The sequence below is a fragment of the Triticum aestivum genome, chromosome 2D (genome assembly GCF_018294505.1).
Source record: "Triticum aestivum cultivar Chinese Spring chromosome 2D, IWGSC CS RefSeq v2.1, whole genome shotgun sequence".
NCBI classification, from domain to species: Eukaryota; Viridiplantae; Streptophyta; class Magnoliopsida; order Poales; family Poaceae; genus Triticum; species Triticum aestivum.
The window spans coordinates 289,375,560-289,395,745 of record NC_057799.1 but is presented as its reverse complement, the minus strand read 5'-3'; the positions used below and the strand labels follow the sequence as shown (position 1 = coordinate 289,395,745).

The 20,186-nt window shown below is 42.7% G+C and overlaps 1 protein-coding gene and 1 long non-coding RNA gene across 4 annotated transcripts; one reads left to right on the top strand and one right to left on the bottom strand.

The window, feature by feature from the left end:
* Positions 1-492: 492 nt before the first annotated feature.
* LOC123052794 (uncharacterized) lies at positions 493-5,815 on the bottom strand. The gene is made up of 2 exons (XR_006425077.1): positions 5,303-5,815; positions 493-3,630 (listed from the first exon to the last, which is right to left on the bottom strand). It is a non-coding gene; the product is annotated as an uncharacterized lncRNA (long non-coding RNA).
* A 65-nt stretch (positions 5,816-5,880) lies between these two features.
* On the top strand, positions 5,881-8,263 carry LOC123052793 (uncharacterized protein DKFZp434B061). 3 transcript variants are annotated; one of them, XR_006425076.1, is made up of 4 exons: positions 5,881-6,543; positions 6,631-6,727; positions 7,323-7,423; positions 7,961-8,263. XR_006425076.1 is itself a non-coding variant. In XM_044476131.1 (3 exons), exons 1-2 carry the CDS (start codon positions 5,902-5,904, stop codon positions 6,700-6,702), a joined length of 693 nt encoding a protein of 230 aa, XP_044332066.1. In that variant the 5' UTR covers positions 5,881-5,901; the 3' UTR covers positions 6,703-6,727; positions 7,961-8,263. The 3 variants fall into 3 exon arrangements, 2 of the variants coding, with proteins under 2 accessions (XP_044332066.1, XP_044332065.1); XM_044476131.1 differs by lacking the exon at positions 7,323-7,423 and having other exon boundaries at positions 5,881-6,522; XM_044476130.1 differs by lacking the exon at positions 7,323-7,423 and having other exon boundaries at positions 5,888-6,543.
* Positions 8,264-20,186: the final 11,923 nt, after the last annotated feature.

Genomic DNA, 20,186 nt, shown 5'->3' with positions numbered 1-20,186 from the left:
ACTCATTACCTACTAGTTTTATCTCAAAAATTAGCTGGTCAATTATGCACATGCTTGCGAATTCGCATACATGCCGATTAGAGCAACAACAAAATTACACCAAAAAGACCATTTTTCACTATGAAAAAAGCTCCATCTGTTCATACCGAAGTCTTCACATGTATTACAGAAAAAACAACTCGAAAAAAGCTCCATTTTCTTATGTACCCTGTTGAACACAATGTAAGAGAAGCAAAGAATTCACCTAAAAGCTGAGACAAAATGCACCATACAAGTGCAGAATCAACAGTTAAGAAGAAGCTGCTCCCCCTTTGTTCACACAAGCGAAATTGCACAGCCTGACGCGGCAAACTTGAACAACCTGGGAGTTGCTCACCTATACTTCTTTCGTCATGAGTGGTTGTTGAACTCCTTGGGTAATCGTACATGAACTTCGCACAAACCAATATGTTCATAACAGGAAAAACATCACACATGTACCAATAAGCAAGATGGAGAACAAAATTCCTATGCATATATATCGTACAAATAATAGCCGAAGTATTTTTGAATCAAAGGCCTACCAGAGATTTCCAAACAACAAAATGGAAGAGGGAAAAGGGGAGGCAAAAGAGATACTAGAAGATTTCTGCACGTATCGCCGTCGACGTCCGACGTGAACCAAATATCTGAAACCCAGAACACTGTAGGTGATCTGGACTGGAAATTATGGCCTCGGGCACGTCACTAAGAGCTCGGGCAGAGGTGACAGCGCCGGACGGATCAGTGGAGGGCTTCTACTGCTCCATGTGATAGAGTTCAATCAACCAAGAGGGAAGGAGGAAGCAGGAGGAGGAGGAAGGTCAGTACGCGTTTGGACACAAGGTCACCTGGGGACATGAACAAGGCAGGTGGACGGCGGGGGAGACGTGGTGTGCTGCAGAGGACAGAGCCAAGCGGAGGCAGGGGTTCGGCAGCGGGGGCAGCGTCTCTGCGTGCAGGTGTCGAGAGGCAGGGCGATTTTTGGGTTGGTGGAGGTGAACCACGCGGAGTGGTGGGGGCGAGGAGGGTGGTGGCCGTCGCCGTCGCGACGCATCAAAGGGAAGGCAGGTGGAGGCGCGTGAAGACCGGGGGACGGGGGATGGAGGTGCGTCGGGGCCGGGGTGGGCGGTGGTGGAGGCGCATCGGGGCAGGGATGGGCGGCGGCGGATGCGCATCGGGGCAGGGATGGGCGGCGACAGATACGCGTCTGGGCCGGGTAGGCGGCGGCGGAAGCGCGCCGGGCCGTGGTCCAGGGGCGGGAGGCAGCGGCGGAGGAATCTGGGGAGTGGGCGTGGCGCACCGGGGAAGATGGCAGCGGCGGCGCGTGGGAGCCGACCTGGACCCAGCCGTGGGGAGGTGCGCCGGTCGTTGGGAGGAAGGGGGAGGCGCACAGCGGAGGGGATGGCTGCGGCTGGGAATCGGGGAGAGTGGGAAGAGGTGGGGAACGTGGTTTGGGGGTAGGACAGGGCTATTTTGTAGTACTAGTAGGTGTGCACGTGCAACGCACCATAGCACAATAGAAAAAAATACATTCATATGAGCCAACAAAAAACATCACATGTAAATTTCTAGAAAATACTTTGATAAGATTTACAAACCTTCCTAGTTGCATATTGCAATGCATAGAAAACATCTAATTGTTGTAACAAATGATTGGGCATCCAAAAATCTAATAGCCTGAATGAGCTGTAATCATCTGAAGCATCAGATAAAATTATATTCATGTGGACAAAATTGATTATACAAGTACAATGTTTCATTTCATCGCAAAAAAGTACAATATTCCATTCATGATATCCTTAAGTATGCACACCCCAATAGAATCATGTATATCCACATTACATTGCAAAAACAAGTATTTTTTGTATTACGTCTTGAAGGAAGTACACTCATATTCAGGCGCAAACAAACATATGGGAGGCCCAAAACCGCATCTCCCATCATCCATGAACAACTCTAACAAAAGCAGGTTCCCTCATCCTCACTAACTCTCTGATCGTTCCCTAAAAAAACTAACTCTGGTCTTGAATGTGGTCTCATGCCAATGTACAAGCTCCAAGGCTTACAAATATGTCACATCTTTTGAATGGCACGCATAAAAATCAAGAATTCCATTGTCCGCGCTCATTAAGTCTAGTATTTTCTCTTTTTTGCCATGAAAACTTCAGGAACTTGAGGCGTCCAATTTCTACTTTTTCAGTGTTAGCTTGCCACAATGTGTATGCTACAACAGAAAATTAGCTGAAAATCTAATCATCTACAACTTCAAAAATACAAATGATTAGAATATTTGGCAGAGGCATGAATTGTGTAGTAGTGAGACTTCCTGCCATAATAATTAGAAGTACAAAGGAGGAGCAAACATCATTAATGAAAGAGCTTAAAAGAAACCTGCGAGTTTTATGGCACATATCAACACTGACACCCTTAAAATGTTCATCACAACAAGAATAATTAAAAAGATCAGGAATGCAAATTACGGGTTTCGAATTTACATCCTAAAAAGGTATAATAAATTCTTGTCAACTGTAACTGGTAGCATCCACGATAGTAGAAACTGGAATCTCAAAACTGATATGCATACAGGCTCAGAATTATTATATAGTTCATAGAAGAATACATGTTTTCTAATTTACGTAGCATTGTTGTTCCTCGTTCCCACGGTAAATCTGTACCCCCGGACCAAAATCAAGCTACCAAAGCTAGCAACCCTTTTCCAAGCTCTATGAGCATGAGAAGGGTAAAAATAGAAGGACATGACTTTGGTAACTTATGTGAGAAGATGTGCTACTAATATTTACAGCCTTGTACGTACCTCCATATTGGAGGGAAAGTACAGAAATGTGATTGCACTGATATGCAGTATAACTCACCAAGTTACCATCTGAGCACTACTCGGTGAATGATACTTCAATATGTGTTTTAGGTTACTGACACATTCTTCATCTCCAGAATTTTCGAAGTTCCGAAATTAATTATCAAGATCTGAAGTCATATAGCCATTTCCCGCAGAAAGAACAAACTCATGATGGCACAAACACGCAAGATGAAACCAGTAAAATCTTGGCACTATATAATCTCATGAATTAAGAGAAAAATATTGAGTTACCAAATATTTTCAGAAAAAAAAGCAATCCAGCAGAAGAGAGGCGGCAGGAAGTTGTTCATATTGATTGATAGCACTCCATATGCTTTCAACAGTAAAGGAGAAAGTAGAACCGGAAAAAGTTAATGAGAAGTTTGATGACATCTCTCTTTTTGGATGTTGCACATGTATATATATTGACCATGAAGTCATAGCTGGTAAGAGAGATTCAGTTTTGTCAACTATTGAACCTACATACCACAAACATTTGATATGAACGTTAATAAAAAAATATGGAGAATATTAGAATGTAGATATGGAAAACCCCTATGCAGCAAGCCACAAATTTGTAGGCGTCAAATTTAAATGCTCTCTTGTTTAGTACAGGAGATACAATTGCAGACCTACAAAGTGAGAGTTGGAAAATTAACAATAGGTAGGTCATCTATACCAGGTTGTCGCCAATAGACGATTGCCCAAGCTTGTTGGTTTGCCTTTTTCCTTCACAAGCTCCACATAATCACCTGTCGAAAGAACAAGTTCACATCTTGATAATTAAACATCACTTCATGACCATCCGTTCACTTATTAGATTTAAAAAGATATATACAGATGAGTATTAGATCAATACTCTGCTACAACAACTGAATTGGCATAAGCGTCGTCAAATCAGGATAGTTGCGGCTGTTTGATATTGACTAACAATTTTTCATTGAAGTTTTCATACTGTTTCTTATCCAAGACATGATGTATACAAGTATTTTTCATATCTGTTACTCATCTATACGCCTTTTAGTCTCTTTCTCAAAAAAAATTGTAGCTGATGCAATGGAGAACACAGATTAGGTTGCATGACAATACATAAGTTTGATAGTTATTTGTGAAAAGGTACAAAAAAATTAGAATAGGTGGAGTGCTTAAGTATCAACACCACTGCTAAGACAGTAGCATCCTTCCCTCTGGTTCCTTCACTATAACAGAGATCCATTTCATGAGCTGCAAAATTTCAAGACATTTAGGAGTTCATATATACTTTCCGTCAGGAACTGTTAAGGGTCAAATTTACATAATAACCAATATCCTTTAATGAAACAAAGAAATCTGGCATACCCCAAAAGACCAAACCAAGTAAAGCATTTAGGGATGTGTTTGTTTGAGGAATGGTAATGCAAACGCAAATGTAATCAGATCAAGTTGTTAGCGTCAACAGAATGGGAAAGAAAAAGAAACCTGTTTGTTTCAACCAATGCATAGACAATCTAGTCAACATTCCAACATTTATCAATTCATAGTACCCGATGCAGAAAAATACTCACAAATCTTTTACTAAAAAAATTCATACGACCCAGTAATTAATCTTGTAATAAAATCTAGGAACACAAGAGATTGAAATTACCGTCATGCATTAGTTAGATTTGGACAAATTTTACAGCAAAGCAGTTATACGGAAATCCACATGGGTTATCCAATCAATTATATAGAACTCGACAAGGGTTATCCACATGAGGAAGGAGCTCAAGGTGGGGATTTGGGTAGAGCCGGGGGTGAATAGGCATGGGATCTGTTTACGCGGTATTTACTTACCTTGCATGGTTAACAAACACATCTAACATTTTGTGATAATGTAGTAATCACATAACGGATTCTGAACCAACAAGTCGCATATAGGAGTATAAAGAACACATCAGCAGGTACACCATTCTACCCATTTTCTTCTCAATGTCGCTTCTTTTAGATGGCGGGTTGACATGTGAGGATGACCAAGGTACCGAGGATGACAACTCTATGATCGTAATTCGTAACCACATAAAGCAACATCAACTCGAGCAGGGCTGTCTCTCCACCTGTATAGAAACAATGATTAAGAATAGAAGACGCATAGGCGGATTTGTATTACCTGGTTCTGGTTGATGACGGGTCCAGCTGCTACCCATGCGGCGTCAATCTAGGATATGAACATTGTTGTAGCAGCCGTGGAGACCGTGCGAAGCTGGTGAATGGAGAGGAGGGTTGGGGAGGCTGCAACCGGCACGGGGAGCGATGGGGACAGCGAGGCGGCAGCATCGCAGGGCCACATGGAGAGGAGGCTGGGGGATGTGAGGCGCGGATAGAGCACGGGGACGGGCAGAATCCTAGTCGGGTCGGGCAGAATAGAGCACGGGGACGGAGTGGTTGTACGGGAAGGAGCTAGTTTACCGCGATGCGCCGCCCGCTGCGTCCCGCACTGCCGCCGCTACTCGACGGAGGAGAGTGATCCCGCCGCCGCCGCCGCCGACGCAGGTCGATCCTGATGCGCCTCACGCCGCCACCGCTCGACGGAGGAGAGGGACACCGGCGCCGCCGACGCAGGCCGAGCCTGCCGCATCCCGCGTCGCTGACGCCGCTCGAGGGAGAGCGAACCCGGCGCCGCCGACGCAGGTCGAGCTTCGCCCGGCGGCCTCCTGTAGCGGCGGCGAGGAGGAGAGAGGAGGCCAGGAGGGAGGGGTGGGGAACGATGGAGACGGGCGGAATCTATCCGCGAGTTGCGGGCGGGGGACACGAAGCGTGAAGAGGATTGGCAGACCACGACGTCTGCTGGGCAGAACTTTTCATCTGAGACGTCGATCTGGTTGATACATCATTAGCGTAATATAGACTGTAGGATGTGTTTAAGTTGACTTAATCGGAGGGTCTTGATTACTTCGTGTATAATTTGTTGGGTGGCTTTAGAGGGGTTTATGTTTGCTCTTTTAATAGTAGTATAGATATAGATAACAGAATAATGTTCTGTTAATCGTCGCCTCTTATAGGGCCCGATGGCCCGACTACCCCAGCCCGGTGAACCCCACTTCCCACCCTCGATCCCCACTCCCACATCCCACGGCCGCCACGGCCCTCGCCGCCGGCGCGTGTCCCACCACCACCATCTCCCACGGGCGCCAAGTTCCCTGCTGCAGGCGCGCGCGCCACCGCCACCCCCTCCCACAGGAGCAATGGTTCCTGCCGCCGGCGCACGCGCCACCGCCACCGCCACCACCTCCCGCAGGCGCCATGGTCCCTGCCGCCGGCGCGGCGCCACCGTCACCACCTCCCACAGCCGTCGCGGACCCCGCCGCCGGTGCGCGCCCCGCCATCTCCACCTCCCACAGCCTCCATGGCCCCGTCGTCGGGGCGCGCCCCGCCACAACCACCGCCGTTGGACGCCGTCGCCGTGCCCCAGTGCCTCCGAGACCTCGTCCGACATGACCGTTGCATCCCTGAACTGCCAAGCGCCGCCCACCGCCCGGCTTCTTCCCCTGACCATCGCCGGCCTCCTGCCCCGGGCAAACCCCTTCTCTTCCTTCCGGGCGCAACCGCGATCTCCTTCTCAGTTCAAAACGAGCTCTAGCCGATGTCCAAGTCGATTCCCATTCGTGGGACAAGTCCGACTACCTGTGGTACACGACCTAGAGATTGACGTACAGGCCGATTAACTGACCATCTCTGTCTCCATGAAACCATTCGTTGATATTTTCTAATCTCTTACCTTTACCCTGAATATGCAGCGGAGCGAGCAATTCCTCAAGTCCGGCCAGTGGCTGCAGCTCACCATCAACTCCGCCGGCCACTCGCTGTAGGTGTTCGTCAACGGCCAATCCTTCGGTATCGTCTGAAACTCTCAATCTTTTGTCTTAACTGCATCCTGCTGAATGTTATCCTACCACTTACTGATGAGCATCGAATCCTTTTGTCCATGTCCATCTTATCATTGTGGTGGTGGTTGAGTACATCTATGTAAGTTTTGTATGTTCAGAGACCGGAAACCAGTAAGTTTAGACAAAATTTAAACTGTCAAAACATGAGTTTTTGTATAGTTTAGAACATTGGACCGTGGCTGCCCATTTAAGTAACAAGACCATCATGGATGACAACAGGCCTACAACAACTATGGTTTTAGTCAAAGTGTTTAAGAAACGTGCAGTACTACTTTGTATCCTTCACTCTTTGTCAGGGGGAGGTGACTAAAGCTCCAGATTGCAATTTTGACTAGACTATCCGGATTTCATTTAGTGTTTAAAATTAAATACTTTCTTGTCTAGTCATAGTAGTACTGATAAATATCAAGTTGGCGTTGTGCTCGTCCATAGGCCTGCCTTTTCTCCCTCCCTTTGGTTCGAGGAGCAGCAACTGCTGGCCTGCAGTGCCGCCATCTGTAGACAGGGGAGATGGCCATAATCCCCTTGTGGTAATTATGCAGGTGCGGAACCTCCCTAGCGCAACGACAGCCTCCTCCGTCCAAGTTGAACTCTGGGCGCCGTCCGAGTAGAGCACTGCGCCTCGTCCAAGTTCCCATCTAATGTGAACATTCAATTTTGTCATGCTGAATAATATACCGCTGAGTGCTGTCAACAGGCAGTTACTTCTTCCTTTGATGCTGCACATGTGAACTGAAAACTGTAGAAATGAGAGTTTAGTATGTTTTGGAGAACTTCATTTCCCAAGTGGAAACTTTGATCTGTACCAGTAAGTACATGATTAATATTTTAGGATATGTGTGGTTCCAGTAAGTACATGAGTACTATTTAGCATGTTTGATTGCTTCTGAATAATGAAAATGTGCGTGTACTGATGCATTTCAAAAATTGTGATGTGTGTTCTTAGGAAAAAACATTTTCAGGTTATTGGTGCCGCTGGATAACTGGTTCTCCATGACATAAAATTGAAAACAGACAAAAAAATCTCAAGTAATGTAATCTGTAGCAAAACACACGATTTTTTTTATCGAAATGTTGTAACTAGAGGACTATAACCACTACAGGATGCCAAAAAAATATCATACTGCACAAGTAGTGTTCCATTTATCTTTCTCTCATGTCTGCCCTTTTGATCTTATAGGAATTGAGGCTTCGCCAAGGAACAAGACTGGTAACTAGCGCAAAGGAGACTATGTCGAGAGGTGGCACTGCTAGACTTGCTGATGTGTAGTTATGGCATAAAAAGGATGAAAAAAATGGTGTCTTGTATGATTCCATAAGATGTACGTAGCAAATCTTCCCATGTGGATCAGTACAACTTATGTACGGCCTTGAGTTCACAAATCTTATAGTAATCTTTGTAGTACTCTTCGTAACACTTTGTAAAGCAAGAGTAGCCCTTTTTTGTGAGCAACAATTCAAAGGAATCTGTTGTATCAGTTCTTATGATAGATAGAAGAAAGTTCACTAGCCAAAAGGTTAGAGAAGTCTACCTTATAAGTTGCAATCTTAAATATAATGATCAGTTTGAATTAAAAAATCGGTTTGCATTAAAAAAATGATCAGATCAAATTAAAAACAATGATCAGTTTGAATTAAAAACAATGATCAATTTGAATAAAAAAAATAAATGATCAGTTCGAAAAAGAAACAATTATCAGTTTGAATTAAAAACAAGAAAGAAAAAACCGTTCCCAATAAATAGAAATGCGGAAATTCAAAAAACCCACGAAAACTCATATGTTAAAAGTTCAAGTCGCAAAACGAGAGAAGTACAAAACACCGTTGCAAAAAAAAGAGTTAAAAATAAACACACAAAACATTTCCTTTTTGAAAAAAATATCATTCAGTTCAACGATATAAACCATATAAGTTCAAGGACGATGATAACATAAACCGTTGGAAAGTTATGAGGATAACCGTGCAAAAAAAGCACAGTAAAGTCCAATCTGTGAAAATACCTCGGTACAAAAAAACACATAGTATGAGTACTCTGTTTTTCAGACACAAAAACAACACGACGAGTCTCACCGTATTCAAAATTAATATTAAAAGATTATGAATTTGAGAAAACTTTCAACATGACTAAGTTTCACATTTTTGATAGCTCTCCAACGGTATATTATTTGCCCCACTTAGACAAACTTTAAAAAAACGCGTTCAAAATAAAATTTGACCGTATTCAAATTCGAGTTTAAACCGTAAGGAATTAGAAAAACATTTCTATACGAAAAAGTTGCGCATTTTTCATAGCTTTCCAACGCCGTTTCATTGCGTCAATCCGACAAACCGTTTGCAAAAAACGCGAAAATACGTTTCGCCCAGAATTTCACCATTTTTCAAATTACTTTTAAATTTTATAGAATTTGAAAAAACAATAGATATATGGAAGAAGTGGATTTTCACCAGCTTTCCAATGCCATCTTATTTGCTCAATTCCGAGGAACCGTTTGAAAAGTCAGTCCAAAATACGATTCGTGTTTTGGGTTTTAAAAAACGGTTTTTTTCAAAACTGCTCTTAAACTGTGATGATTTTGCAAAAACTTCCTTTATATTTGCTATATAGATGTCAAGAGCTTTTCAATAATATATTACACATTCAATTCCGACGAAAATACGATCAGTTCGGTGAGATGAAAATCCACGGTGCGCCCTTGATCCCGAAACCCACCGGACCGATTAAAAAACACCACTCCCCACCCGCTGCCCCGATTCCCACCTCCTCCCTCGATCCACTCCCCCGAATGCCAGATCTCGCCGCCGCCTCCTCCCCAAACCGCCGCCGGGGCCGCCTCCTCCCCCAACCTCTGCTTCCCCGAGCCCCTCATCCCGCCGACGCCCTCTGATCCCGCCGCGCCGCGCCCTCACCATGCCCCACGCCGCGCGCGCCTTCCCAGGAACACCCCGCCGCCACGAGCCCTCCCGAGAACCCCCCCCCCCCCCCCCCCCGCCCCCCCCGCCTGCACCCTCCCTGGAACCACCGCAGCCCGCCCTCCCCTGACCCCCGCGCCACCATGCCGCCACCAGGATCCAATCGTCGACGAGCGGCTGTCTGCGAGCCTCCTCCCAGTCGCAATCGAGGCCAGACGCCTCGATGCCGTCGTACGCCATCTGTTGCCCGGCAGACACGCACCATCCCAGAGCCGTCGTGCCTTCTTGCGCCTCGTCTGGTACGCCGTCTTGCCTCCCCTGCCACCTAAGCTGCCCCGGCGTCGCCCAGCTCCTCCTCCGACGATGACCCCCCGGCCACGCGAGCCTCCTCGCTGCTCTGCCCCGGCCATGGGTACCTCCCCGTCCACTCTCCGGCGACGCAAACCACCTCCGCCCGCCGTAGCAGAGGGCAGGCCGCCGTTCGTGGTTTCTGCTCCCCTCCGCCACTATGTGAGAGAGTTCACCGATTCAGCGCGACCTTCCCTTTGCTCCAGCGCGGCCTGCCCTTCCCTCTGGTGCGACCTGCCCTCTGCTACGACGAGCACCCCTCTAGCGCGCCTGCACTCTGCTCCGTTGGTGCCTCCCTTCTCTCTCCACTATGATGGCAGTGCGGGTAGACAGTCTCTGAAGCTCAACTGTATTTTTAAGTTCAGCTGTATCACTGTTTCACTCCATTAGAAAATTCATGTTATGCTCTACTCATGGCATTGGAGCATGCTGCAAACTTTCGTTTAGTTCTGAAACTCTAATTCTGTTAGTTTAGTCCTTGTATTGTTCTTGCAGGCACAAATTTGAAGAGCCAAAGAAAATGGAAAAAAAGAATGCATTAGTATAGCTATTCAGCAGAAAATCGTCAAAGAGATGTTGCTTCGATGGGTTTTTGTGTGCTTGTATTTGAAAGAATACGTCAAAGAAAATTCAGCTGCTTGTGTACGTATGTGGATGTGGATAACGTGGGAACAATGTTCTGTCCACCATCTGTTTTTGCTAATGAGTTTGTTTGACTTCCATTTTATATGTTTGAAAACTAATAATGATGAAAACAGGAAAACTCTGTAACAAAAAAGTATTTGAAAAAGGAGTTCTGTGGCACGTGCAGAATTAGATCAAAGAAAAAGGAAGATAACACCGAAAGTGTGTGTGTGTGTGTGTTGTGTGTTTGTGTGTGTGTGTGATGCAGATAGAGTACTTTGGTGGGCACGTACTGAAGTTCAATTGTATCTGCAGGTGCAAAAAACTTACGCTTTTGGTCCATTGCTTTTGGTTTCATAGGTTGGTTTCTTCCAAGTTTATCTTCAAAATGCATCAATGTTTTTGGTACAATTTTCTGATGTTACATATTGATTTAGAACTAAAAAGGGCATGCTTTTTTAATAATCTAGAAGTTCAACGACTTCCACATAGAAAGTTCAAAAGACATTGCTTTTGGGGTACAATCCATCCCGCCTAGAAGATGCACATAGAATAAAAATCATTCATCACGCAGCAGTACAGAGATACAGTTTATTTTGTTGTGGTCGCTCACTCCCTTTTCTAGAAAAAACCTAGAGGTTCAAATTTAAAAGACGAAAAATTTCAATGTTTGTTACAAAACCAAAAGACGGTCAAATAAAAAACCAAAAGAATCTCAAAACAATTTTATAAGAAAGGGATTTTCTCCCTTTAAAAAAACTACACGTTCAAATTTAAAAAACGGAGCGGCTTGATCTTTATTAAAAACTATGTTTTTTTGTTACTAAAAGAAATAAAACCAGGAAGTCCAAATTTTAAAAAGGAGCAATTCGATGTTTATACGAAATTCAGATTTTCCTTATTATTAGATAATGAAAACAAAGAAGTTCAAAACTAAAAAAACAAGAAGTTCAAATTTGAAAAATAGTGGAGTTCAAAATTCATAAAAAAGGATTTTCACCATTCCTAACAAATACTAGAAGTTCAAATTTAAATAATGGACAGGTTCAATAATTATTACAAAAGTAGGATTTTTTTTGTTACTAAAGGAAATAAACCAAAATTCCAAATTACCTAAAGAAAGCAATTCGATATTTATAAAAAAGCTATTTTTCCTTGTTATTAAAGAATAAAATAAGAAGTTCAAATCAAAAACAACAGAGTAGTTCGATCTATACGAAAAACTAAAATTCTTTCCATTGCTACGAAAAATAAATGTATAAAGTACAATTTGAAAAAAAATTATACTTTTTTGAAAACCATATTTCCTCTAAGAATAAAACTGAGAAGTTTAAATTAAAATAACCAAGAAGTTCGACACTTATAAAAAATCAGATTTTTATAAACCGATAAAGAACGAACAAGTTCGAATTAAATTGACATACCAATTCAAAAAACTTTATCAAAAGAATAATTTTCCCTGTTTCCAAAAATATCTAGAGGTTTAAATTAAAATAATGGAGCGGTTGAAGGTTTACTAAAAAGTCGGATTTTTAACCGCTACTAAAGAATAATAAATAACAAAGTCCAAATAGAATTTCCCATTTAAAAAAACTAGAACTTCAAATTTAAACAACGAAGAGGTTCGATGTTTATTCCAAAGTTAGGATTTTCCCCGTTACTAAAGAACAAACGAAGAAGTTCAATTTAGAAAAATAGAGCAGCTCAAAAATTTGTAGAGAAAATGGTTTTCCCGGTTTCTACAAAAACCTAGAGGTTCAAATTTAAATAATGGAGAAGTTCAATGTTTATTATACCAAAGAAGGTCAAATTGAAAAAACCGAGCTGTCAAAAAGTTAATAAAAACATAGTTTCCCTCTTCTAAAAATAAGACATAGAAGTTCAACTTTAAATAATTGAGCAGTTCGATATTTGTTACATAACTAGCACTTTTCCTATCACTAACGAATAACGCCAAGAAGTCCAAAAAAATATGAAGCTGTTTGATGTTTACAAAAACTCAGATTTTCCCCAATACTAAGGAATTAAGTCAGGAAGTTCAATTTCACAAAATGGAGTAGTTCATTATATATAAAAAATTCAGGTTTTCACGTTACTAAAGAATAAAACCAAGAAGTTCAATTGGGAAAAGCGGAGCAGTTTGATATTTATTTGAAAATCAGATTTTTCTAGTTACTAAAGAATAAAACCAATAACTTCAATTTCAAATAACGAAGAAGTTCGATGTTTCTAACAAAACTTCAATTTTCACATTTCTAAAGATACACAAAGAAGTTCAAATAAAAAAAGTTAGAGCGGTTCGATGTCCATAAAAACTTAGGTTTTTTCTGTTAGTAAAGCCAAACAAAGAGCAGTTCAAATTGTTAACTCCCCGAAGTTCATGTACTGCATGGTGTGCATTTCGTATGAGAAAAAAGAAAAAAAAGCCAAAGTCTAAATATTTAGTTGCTCGAAGTTCAAGTGACCTGCCCGGGAAAGTTCAAAATAGGATTTTCCCCATTACTAACAAATAAAATTAAGAAGTTCAAATTTATTAAATGGTGAAGTTCGATGTCTATAAAAAATGCAGAATTTTCTCATAATTTTTCCCGTTACTAATGAAAAAACCAAGAAGTGCAGTTCGAAAATATCCAAGAAGTTGTACGATTTTTATTACAAAATTAGGATATATTTTTTCCATTACAAATGAATAACACCAAGAAGTCCAAATTGAAAAAACCAAGAAGTTCGATCTTAAAAAATACAGTAGTTCAATGTATATGAAAAACTCACATTTCCTCGATACTAAATAATAAACCAAGAAGTTCAATTTCAAAAAATGGAGCAGTTCAATATTTATCACAAAAAATTAAAATTTTCCCATTGCTAACGCATAAACCAAGAAGTTCAGTTCGAAATAATGAAGAAGTTGTATAATGTTTATTACAAAACTAACATTTTTTCTGTATAAAAATCAAATACAATTCTTTACTCAAAATATAAAAAGGTGAAGTTCAAATTGAAATAATAGAGAAGTTTTAGAGTTTATTAAAACCTAGGATTCACCTGTTCAAAAAATGAAAAACACAACGCCATTTTTTGCACTTTTAAAAACAACGCATAAACGAAAAAAATGGTTGCTAGAAGTTCAAGTGCTCGATGAGTAAAAGTTCAAACAATTCTTGTGAGAGAGGTCCACGGTGTATTTAGATGTCCAAAATACAAATATGTTGTTTTTTGTGTTTTAAAATAATTCTCACAAACCAGAGAGAAGTTCAAAGTGATAACAACCGGAAGTTCACGTAGTACATGGTGTGTATTTCATATAAGAAAAAAAATACTAATAAAGTGAAACAGAGTGAAGTTCAAACAAATATGCCCCAGAAGTTCAACTACTTAACGCAGTGCAAAAAATAGCACGTCAAAAACATAATAAAGTTCAAACAGACATGCCCGAGAAGTTCAACTAGTTCACCCAATGCATTTCCATTCACGATGAAGGCAGAAATCATGATCTCGTCATTTTCTAATTTACTTCAAAACGGCAGGAATATCATTTGTATAAGTTCAAGTCCTTGGTCGGAGAAAGTTAAAAAAATTATTGTGAGAGAGGTTTGTATAAGTTCAAGTTCTGTATCACTGACAAAATGGATGAAAAAATTACAAACGAAAATATGTCATAGAAGTTCAACATGAAAACAGCAGGAATATCATTTGTATAAGTTCAAGTTCTTCACACGGTGCATTTTCGAAGAATCTGTTTCGCAATAAAGGCAGAACGCATGATCTCGCCATTTTCGAAATTACTTGAAAACGGATAGGATTTAGAGAAAACCATCAACATGAGAAAGTTTCGCATTTTTCCTAGCTTTTCAACGGTATATTATTTGCCCCATTCCGATAAATTTTGTAGAAATTACGGTAAAAATAATTTTTTAGCCATTTTCAAAACTGACATAAAATTGTAAAATATATACCAAAAAGTTTCGCATTTCCTCAAGCTTTCCAACGCCATATCATTTACTGCATTCGGACGGACCGTTAAAAAATTAACTCAAAAATACGAACTCGGTGGAAATTGTTCCGTTTTCTAAATTACTCTTAAATCGTTCAAAATTAGAAAAAACTTACAACACGAAAAAGTAGTGCATTTTCATAAGCTTTCCAACGCCATATCGTTTGCCTCAATTGGATTAGCCATTTAGAAATGGCATCGAAAATACGAACTCGGCTATTCGGTTCATGAAATTTTACGATTTTCCAAGTTACTCTTTAACCATGGGGAATTAGAGAAAACATTCAACATGTGGAAGGAGCGGTTTTGCAGAAGCTTTCCAATGCCATATTATTTGCCTCATTCCGATAAACGATTTAGAAATGCGATCGAATATACGATTCACGTTTTTTGTATGAAGAAAAAACGGTTTTCAAAACTGCTCTTAAACCGCTTACATTTTGCCAAAATTTTAACTTGGGTCATGATACTGGTGTCCATAGCTTTCCAACGGTATGTTGCAAGCCCCATTTGGGCAATGTTGACGGAAGTTCAACCTAGCACACGGGGAAGTTCAGGTCGAACAACCCAGGCAGTAAAATTGCAAAAAACGCCAACGAGCGAGATTCCTATTTAAAACGAGCATTTAGTCACTAAAAACCGTTTGCAGAGTACACTTACATCACATAGAACACGAATGACTAGAAAAATTAGCGCGGGGAGACACGGTTGCGAAGATAGCTCGAAGGCCGGGTTCCTATAGAGGGAAGTTCACGCGTGTAACTCAGGAAGTTCATGTTGTGATCAGAATAATATTCTGATCCCGTGATCAGAATAGTGTTTATGTGTGTGTGCCTATATATATATGTAGGGTGGGTCTATATTGATAACACCCCTTAAGACCCTTATTCTGCACATCCCACCTTATTCTGCTAACATCCCGATGACCCGAACCGAACCCCGCTAAAAAGTCAACCGAGCTGCGTGGTAAAAAATCCCACCACTTCTACCCAACGAGGCCACGAACGCTCCCACCCCCTCTCCCCACACTGCTCCCACGACCGCACCTACCTCCCGACCCCCTCCGCAATCTTCCTCCCGTCACCAACCTCCCACCACGCCGCCCAGGATCCCCACCACCGACCACCGCGCCGCGCACCACGCACCCCTCTCCGCTGGCCGCAGCGCTAGCCATCCCGCCCCGCGCCACGCATCCCCTCGTCTCCCTTCCCAACGCCACACAACGGCGTGGATCCCACGCCTCCCATCCCGACCTCCCTCCCCACAAGGCCCCGGCCGCCCCTCCCTAGACCACCGCCGCCACCCCTCCACAGCCAGCCGCCGTGCCGCCCCTACATACGTCGGCGCCGCTCTGCCCCTCCCCCGGCCGCCACCGCGCCCCTACCCGCGGCGGCTGGATCCAGCTATCCTGACCTCGGCAACCTCCTGCTGCGACGCGGTGGCCGGATCCACCACGCGCCTCCTAAATCCAGCGCCGCCGGACCCACCCGCCCGACGACTGGATCTGCCACGACCTCGTCGTCCTTCGACAGTCCAGCGCTGCCCCGCTCCCCTCTCGGTTCACCAGTGGAGGCAGCCACGTATGTGGGTGTCAAGCTAGTGCGGTTCGCCGGCGACGCATGGCGTGGTGCAGTCCAGAAGAGTTTTATCATCCTTTTTTCTGGATTTTGGATGTGCAACTCAGCAGCTACTCCTCCATCCACCTCCCCTCTTCCATTCCCTGACAGGAGGACGATGACTACACGATGAGGCGCACGAGCCTGCTGTCTCTGGCCAAGGCGAGGATGGCCACATGGCGATGTGCATATTGACCTAGAGTCCATCTGCTGCGTGAAGTTTGGTGCTCCCCTTCTTTTTTTGGACTTGTGCCATGCAGTCTTCTGCTTGTGGTGCTTGCTATGCACTACAGTATAATTTGCAGTGAAAATGTTTGTATTTCTTTCACAATAGATGTAGTTCTTGGTAAATCCCTTTGTGGTTCAGTTTGCGAGAAGGAGAAAAAGGAAAAAATTGCATCAATATTGCAGTGCGATTTTGGTCGCACGGCGGTGCATTTTCGGTGGTTATGCAGTGCGGGGTGTGCACGCATGTAGTCCGGTCGCATCAGTTTTCTTGCAAATGCAGCACAATTGTTCGTTAGTGTGCCCCGACACAGCATTGTGAATTTCTGTTGCAGTTCACTCTGCATAATATTTGTGCTTGAATCCAGTGGCGTGGCCCTGTGTGAAAGTTGGTGTGGTTTGCTGTCGTGTGTGCTGTAGTTTTGTGTTTTTCTAGTGGTGCAATGTTGTATTAGTGGAAGTGTGGCTGGTAGACTCAGAGGGACCCCACTGGAGGTTCACTTATTTTTCCGATGCAACTTGTTTTCTTTGCGGGGCGATTGAAACAAGTAGTTCACTCCATTTGTGTAGTAGCTCATTACCCCTCTGTATGAAGTGCAATTTGTTTCGTATGTTTCAAAATTCATTCGACTAGATCAACACTTGCAGTGCATTTGGTCCTTGGATGTGGTTCACTTTTGAGAGCGATGCCGTTCACTTGCACCCAACATGAAAAGTGCGAAAATTTTAGTGAAACAATAAGATAATAATGCGGTTCACTTCGATATATGTCGCGGTTCACTTGCCCTCACCTTTGAGGTACACTTGTTCATAAAAATAAAATAAAATAAAGACAACAAAAACTCGTGTGAGAAAAATTTACGTTCGACAAAAGAATTCATGAAGTTCACTTGACCGTCTGATGCAGTGCGGTTTTTAGTCTAAAGAAGTGTGGTTTGCTACCTCGTTTTAGAAAATTTATGTCCCACAAAAAAGAAATCATGCAGTGCACTTGTCCGTCTGATAAAGTGCGGGTTTTAGTCTAAAGAAGTGCGGTTTCCTACCTCATTTGGGAAAATTTACGTCCCACAAAAAAGAAATCATGCAGTGCACTTGTTGGTCTGATGAAGTGCGGTTTTTGGTCTGAAATCAGTGCGGTTTTCTGTCTGATGCAGTACATACGACGATTTTGGGTCGCGAAAAAACAGAGTTTCCGCATTTCGTTAAAATCAGAATTGCTCTTAAACCGTCAGGAATCAAAGAGAGTGTTTTACATGAAAAAGTTGCACCTCGTCGATATATTTCCAATGGCGGATAATTCGAATCATTTCGACAAACGGTTTGCAAAAGTTCGCGAAAAACGGTCGCTGCCTCCCGTCGTCAGCCGCACAATTTTCAAAATTAACTAAAAACCGTAAGGAATCTCAAAACCATTTCAATATATGAAAGTTGCACCTCGTCCGTAGCTTTCCAACAGCATATCACACATGTCGTTTCGACAAACGGTTCAAAAACTGGAGCAAAAACAGTACGAAAATTGCAAAAAAAACAGAATTCCGTGATTTACTAAATTTAAAACTGCTCTTAAACCGTAACGAATTAGAGAAAATAATGGATATGCAAAAGATGCGCCTCGACGATATCTTTCCAACGGTGTATCATTTGCTTCATTCCGACAAGGGGTTTAGAAAAAATCGTGAAAATACACTCGCTGCCACTCATCATCCGCCGCACCGTTTTTTAAACTGCTCTTAAACCGCGAGGAATCTCAAAAGTGTTCAACATGGCAAAGTTGCGCCTAATCCATAGCTTTCCAACGGTATATTATATGCCTCGTTCCGATGAACGGTTAAAAAACTAGAGCGAAAACAGTATCGGGAAAACACTGCGTGCAGTTTTTTTCGACAAGAAGTTCACTAGTCTGTATTGCAGTGCCCTTGCTACAGAAAGTGCAGTGCTCCCGCGTTGAGCGTGCAGTGCGGAAGTGTTATCAAAATAACTACTCTGCTAATATTAGCATAATAGACCGGCTGTATATATATATATATGGGTGAGGAATAGTTATTCCTCACCCCAGCCATCTCCCACGGCCACACCTTTCAAAGGTAAGAAAACAGAAGCACTTTAGGTAAGATTACATCCTAAAGAAGGAACCGGTCTCCATTCCGTAAAAAGGAGCGACGTAATATTACCTTCTGCATGACAATAATTTACACCATGCATGTGAGAACCTGTATGGCACATCAAAATAGCCATATAAAAAATAAATGTTGTTGATATAATTTTACAGTGAGTACGGAAGCGCACCTGACCTTTTTTTGTACGATAAGACTACGTTCCTATAAATTGGTCTACGGTGTAATTCATGTCTGCATTTTCTTCTAAAATATTTTTCACGACAGTTATTCACACGATCATCTCGTTTTTTTGGCGAGGTCTAGATAATATTTTTGCTTTAGAACACACACACACACACACACAAAATGATTCCTGAGCGTTGTTAACTTTACTGCAAAAAAAAGATTAGCAAATTAAATGAATTTTTTATGGTACGAAATAACCTTGAGAATGCCAGATCCAAAATGTTAAACTGTATTCCAAAATTTTGATTTGCCTCATGTAGTTCGATAATCACCTTGAAACAATTTCTAATTAATTATCTCTGTATGGCAAAACAGGCACAAGTCCGGAAAAATGGAGGCAAAAGCTTTGTTTGTTCTTGGGAAGTACGTCAACACTACAGCGATGCTCACAATCCAAAAGCCCATAACCGATGCTTAGCGCTGATTGAGATGACAACATTAATATCTGAAGAACCGAACATTAAAAGGACATATGTATCATCAAGAACATGGTACAATCACCAGCCTCAAGGAACGGATGGTAGCCCGATGGCCGTAAAATAATGCTATGTAATGGAAAAATAATCAACATGTCTGTAAGGGCATATTTATCCCTAAGGTGTTTTGGTGATTGATAACAATGCTTTTGCGGACTAATCGTGTGCCTTGAGTATTTCAGACGTTTTTGTCACTAGGCACAAGACGGTTCGGTGCCCCTCAAAGACTAGTGAAGACGACGTTTTTTTACGTTTCTTTTCGGTGGATTTGAGTCGTAGGAAAGCCGTACTATTAAGAGGGGGTCCGCTTTGGAAAGGTTCGGGTGGAATCATCATGTACACGTTTTCTTCCTCTGCACCGCCTTTCCCCTTGCGCTTTGGAGCATCCTCCGTTTTCCCTCATTTATATGCAAAGAGAAGGATTCCTAGTGTTGCTGTTTTGGGGCATGCGGTAGTACTGCTCTTCGAAGCGGTAGTATCGCAGGCCCGTGCGATAGTGCCGCAAGCCCTTGCGGTAGTACCGTAGGCGCCCACGGTAGTACCGCTCCCAAGGAGCTGTAGTACCGTGGCCTCAGTCCGGACTCAGCCGCTTGTGCGGCTGTAGGGACGGATGTAATTTTTTACATCCGCGCCCTACGCGGTAGTACCGCCCCACGCGCGCGGTAGTACCGTGAATCCTGGTCTGGCACAGCAACATGAGCGGAAGTAGGGGCGGATGTAATTTTTTACATCCGCTCCCTGCGCGATAGTACCGTGTCGGATTTTTGCATTGGTTGTTTTTCAGCGGAAGTTGGCATGGATGTATTTTTATTCATCTGCGCCCTTCCCAGGCTAGTCCTATCCTGCCTTGCGGTAGTACCGCAAGGGGGAG

What these genes read in the sequence shown, in the direction of transcription:
- LOC123052793 (XM_044476130.1), top strand. Translation starts at nt 5,902, where the DNA reads ATGGCCCGACTACCCCAGCCCGGTGAACCCCACTTCCCACCCTCGATC. An exon ending in TACACGACCTAGAGATTGAC is followed by an intron (nt 6,544 to 6,630) that starts GTACAGGCCGAT and finishes CTGAATATGCAG; the next exon opens with CGGAGCGAGCAATTCCTCAA.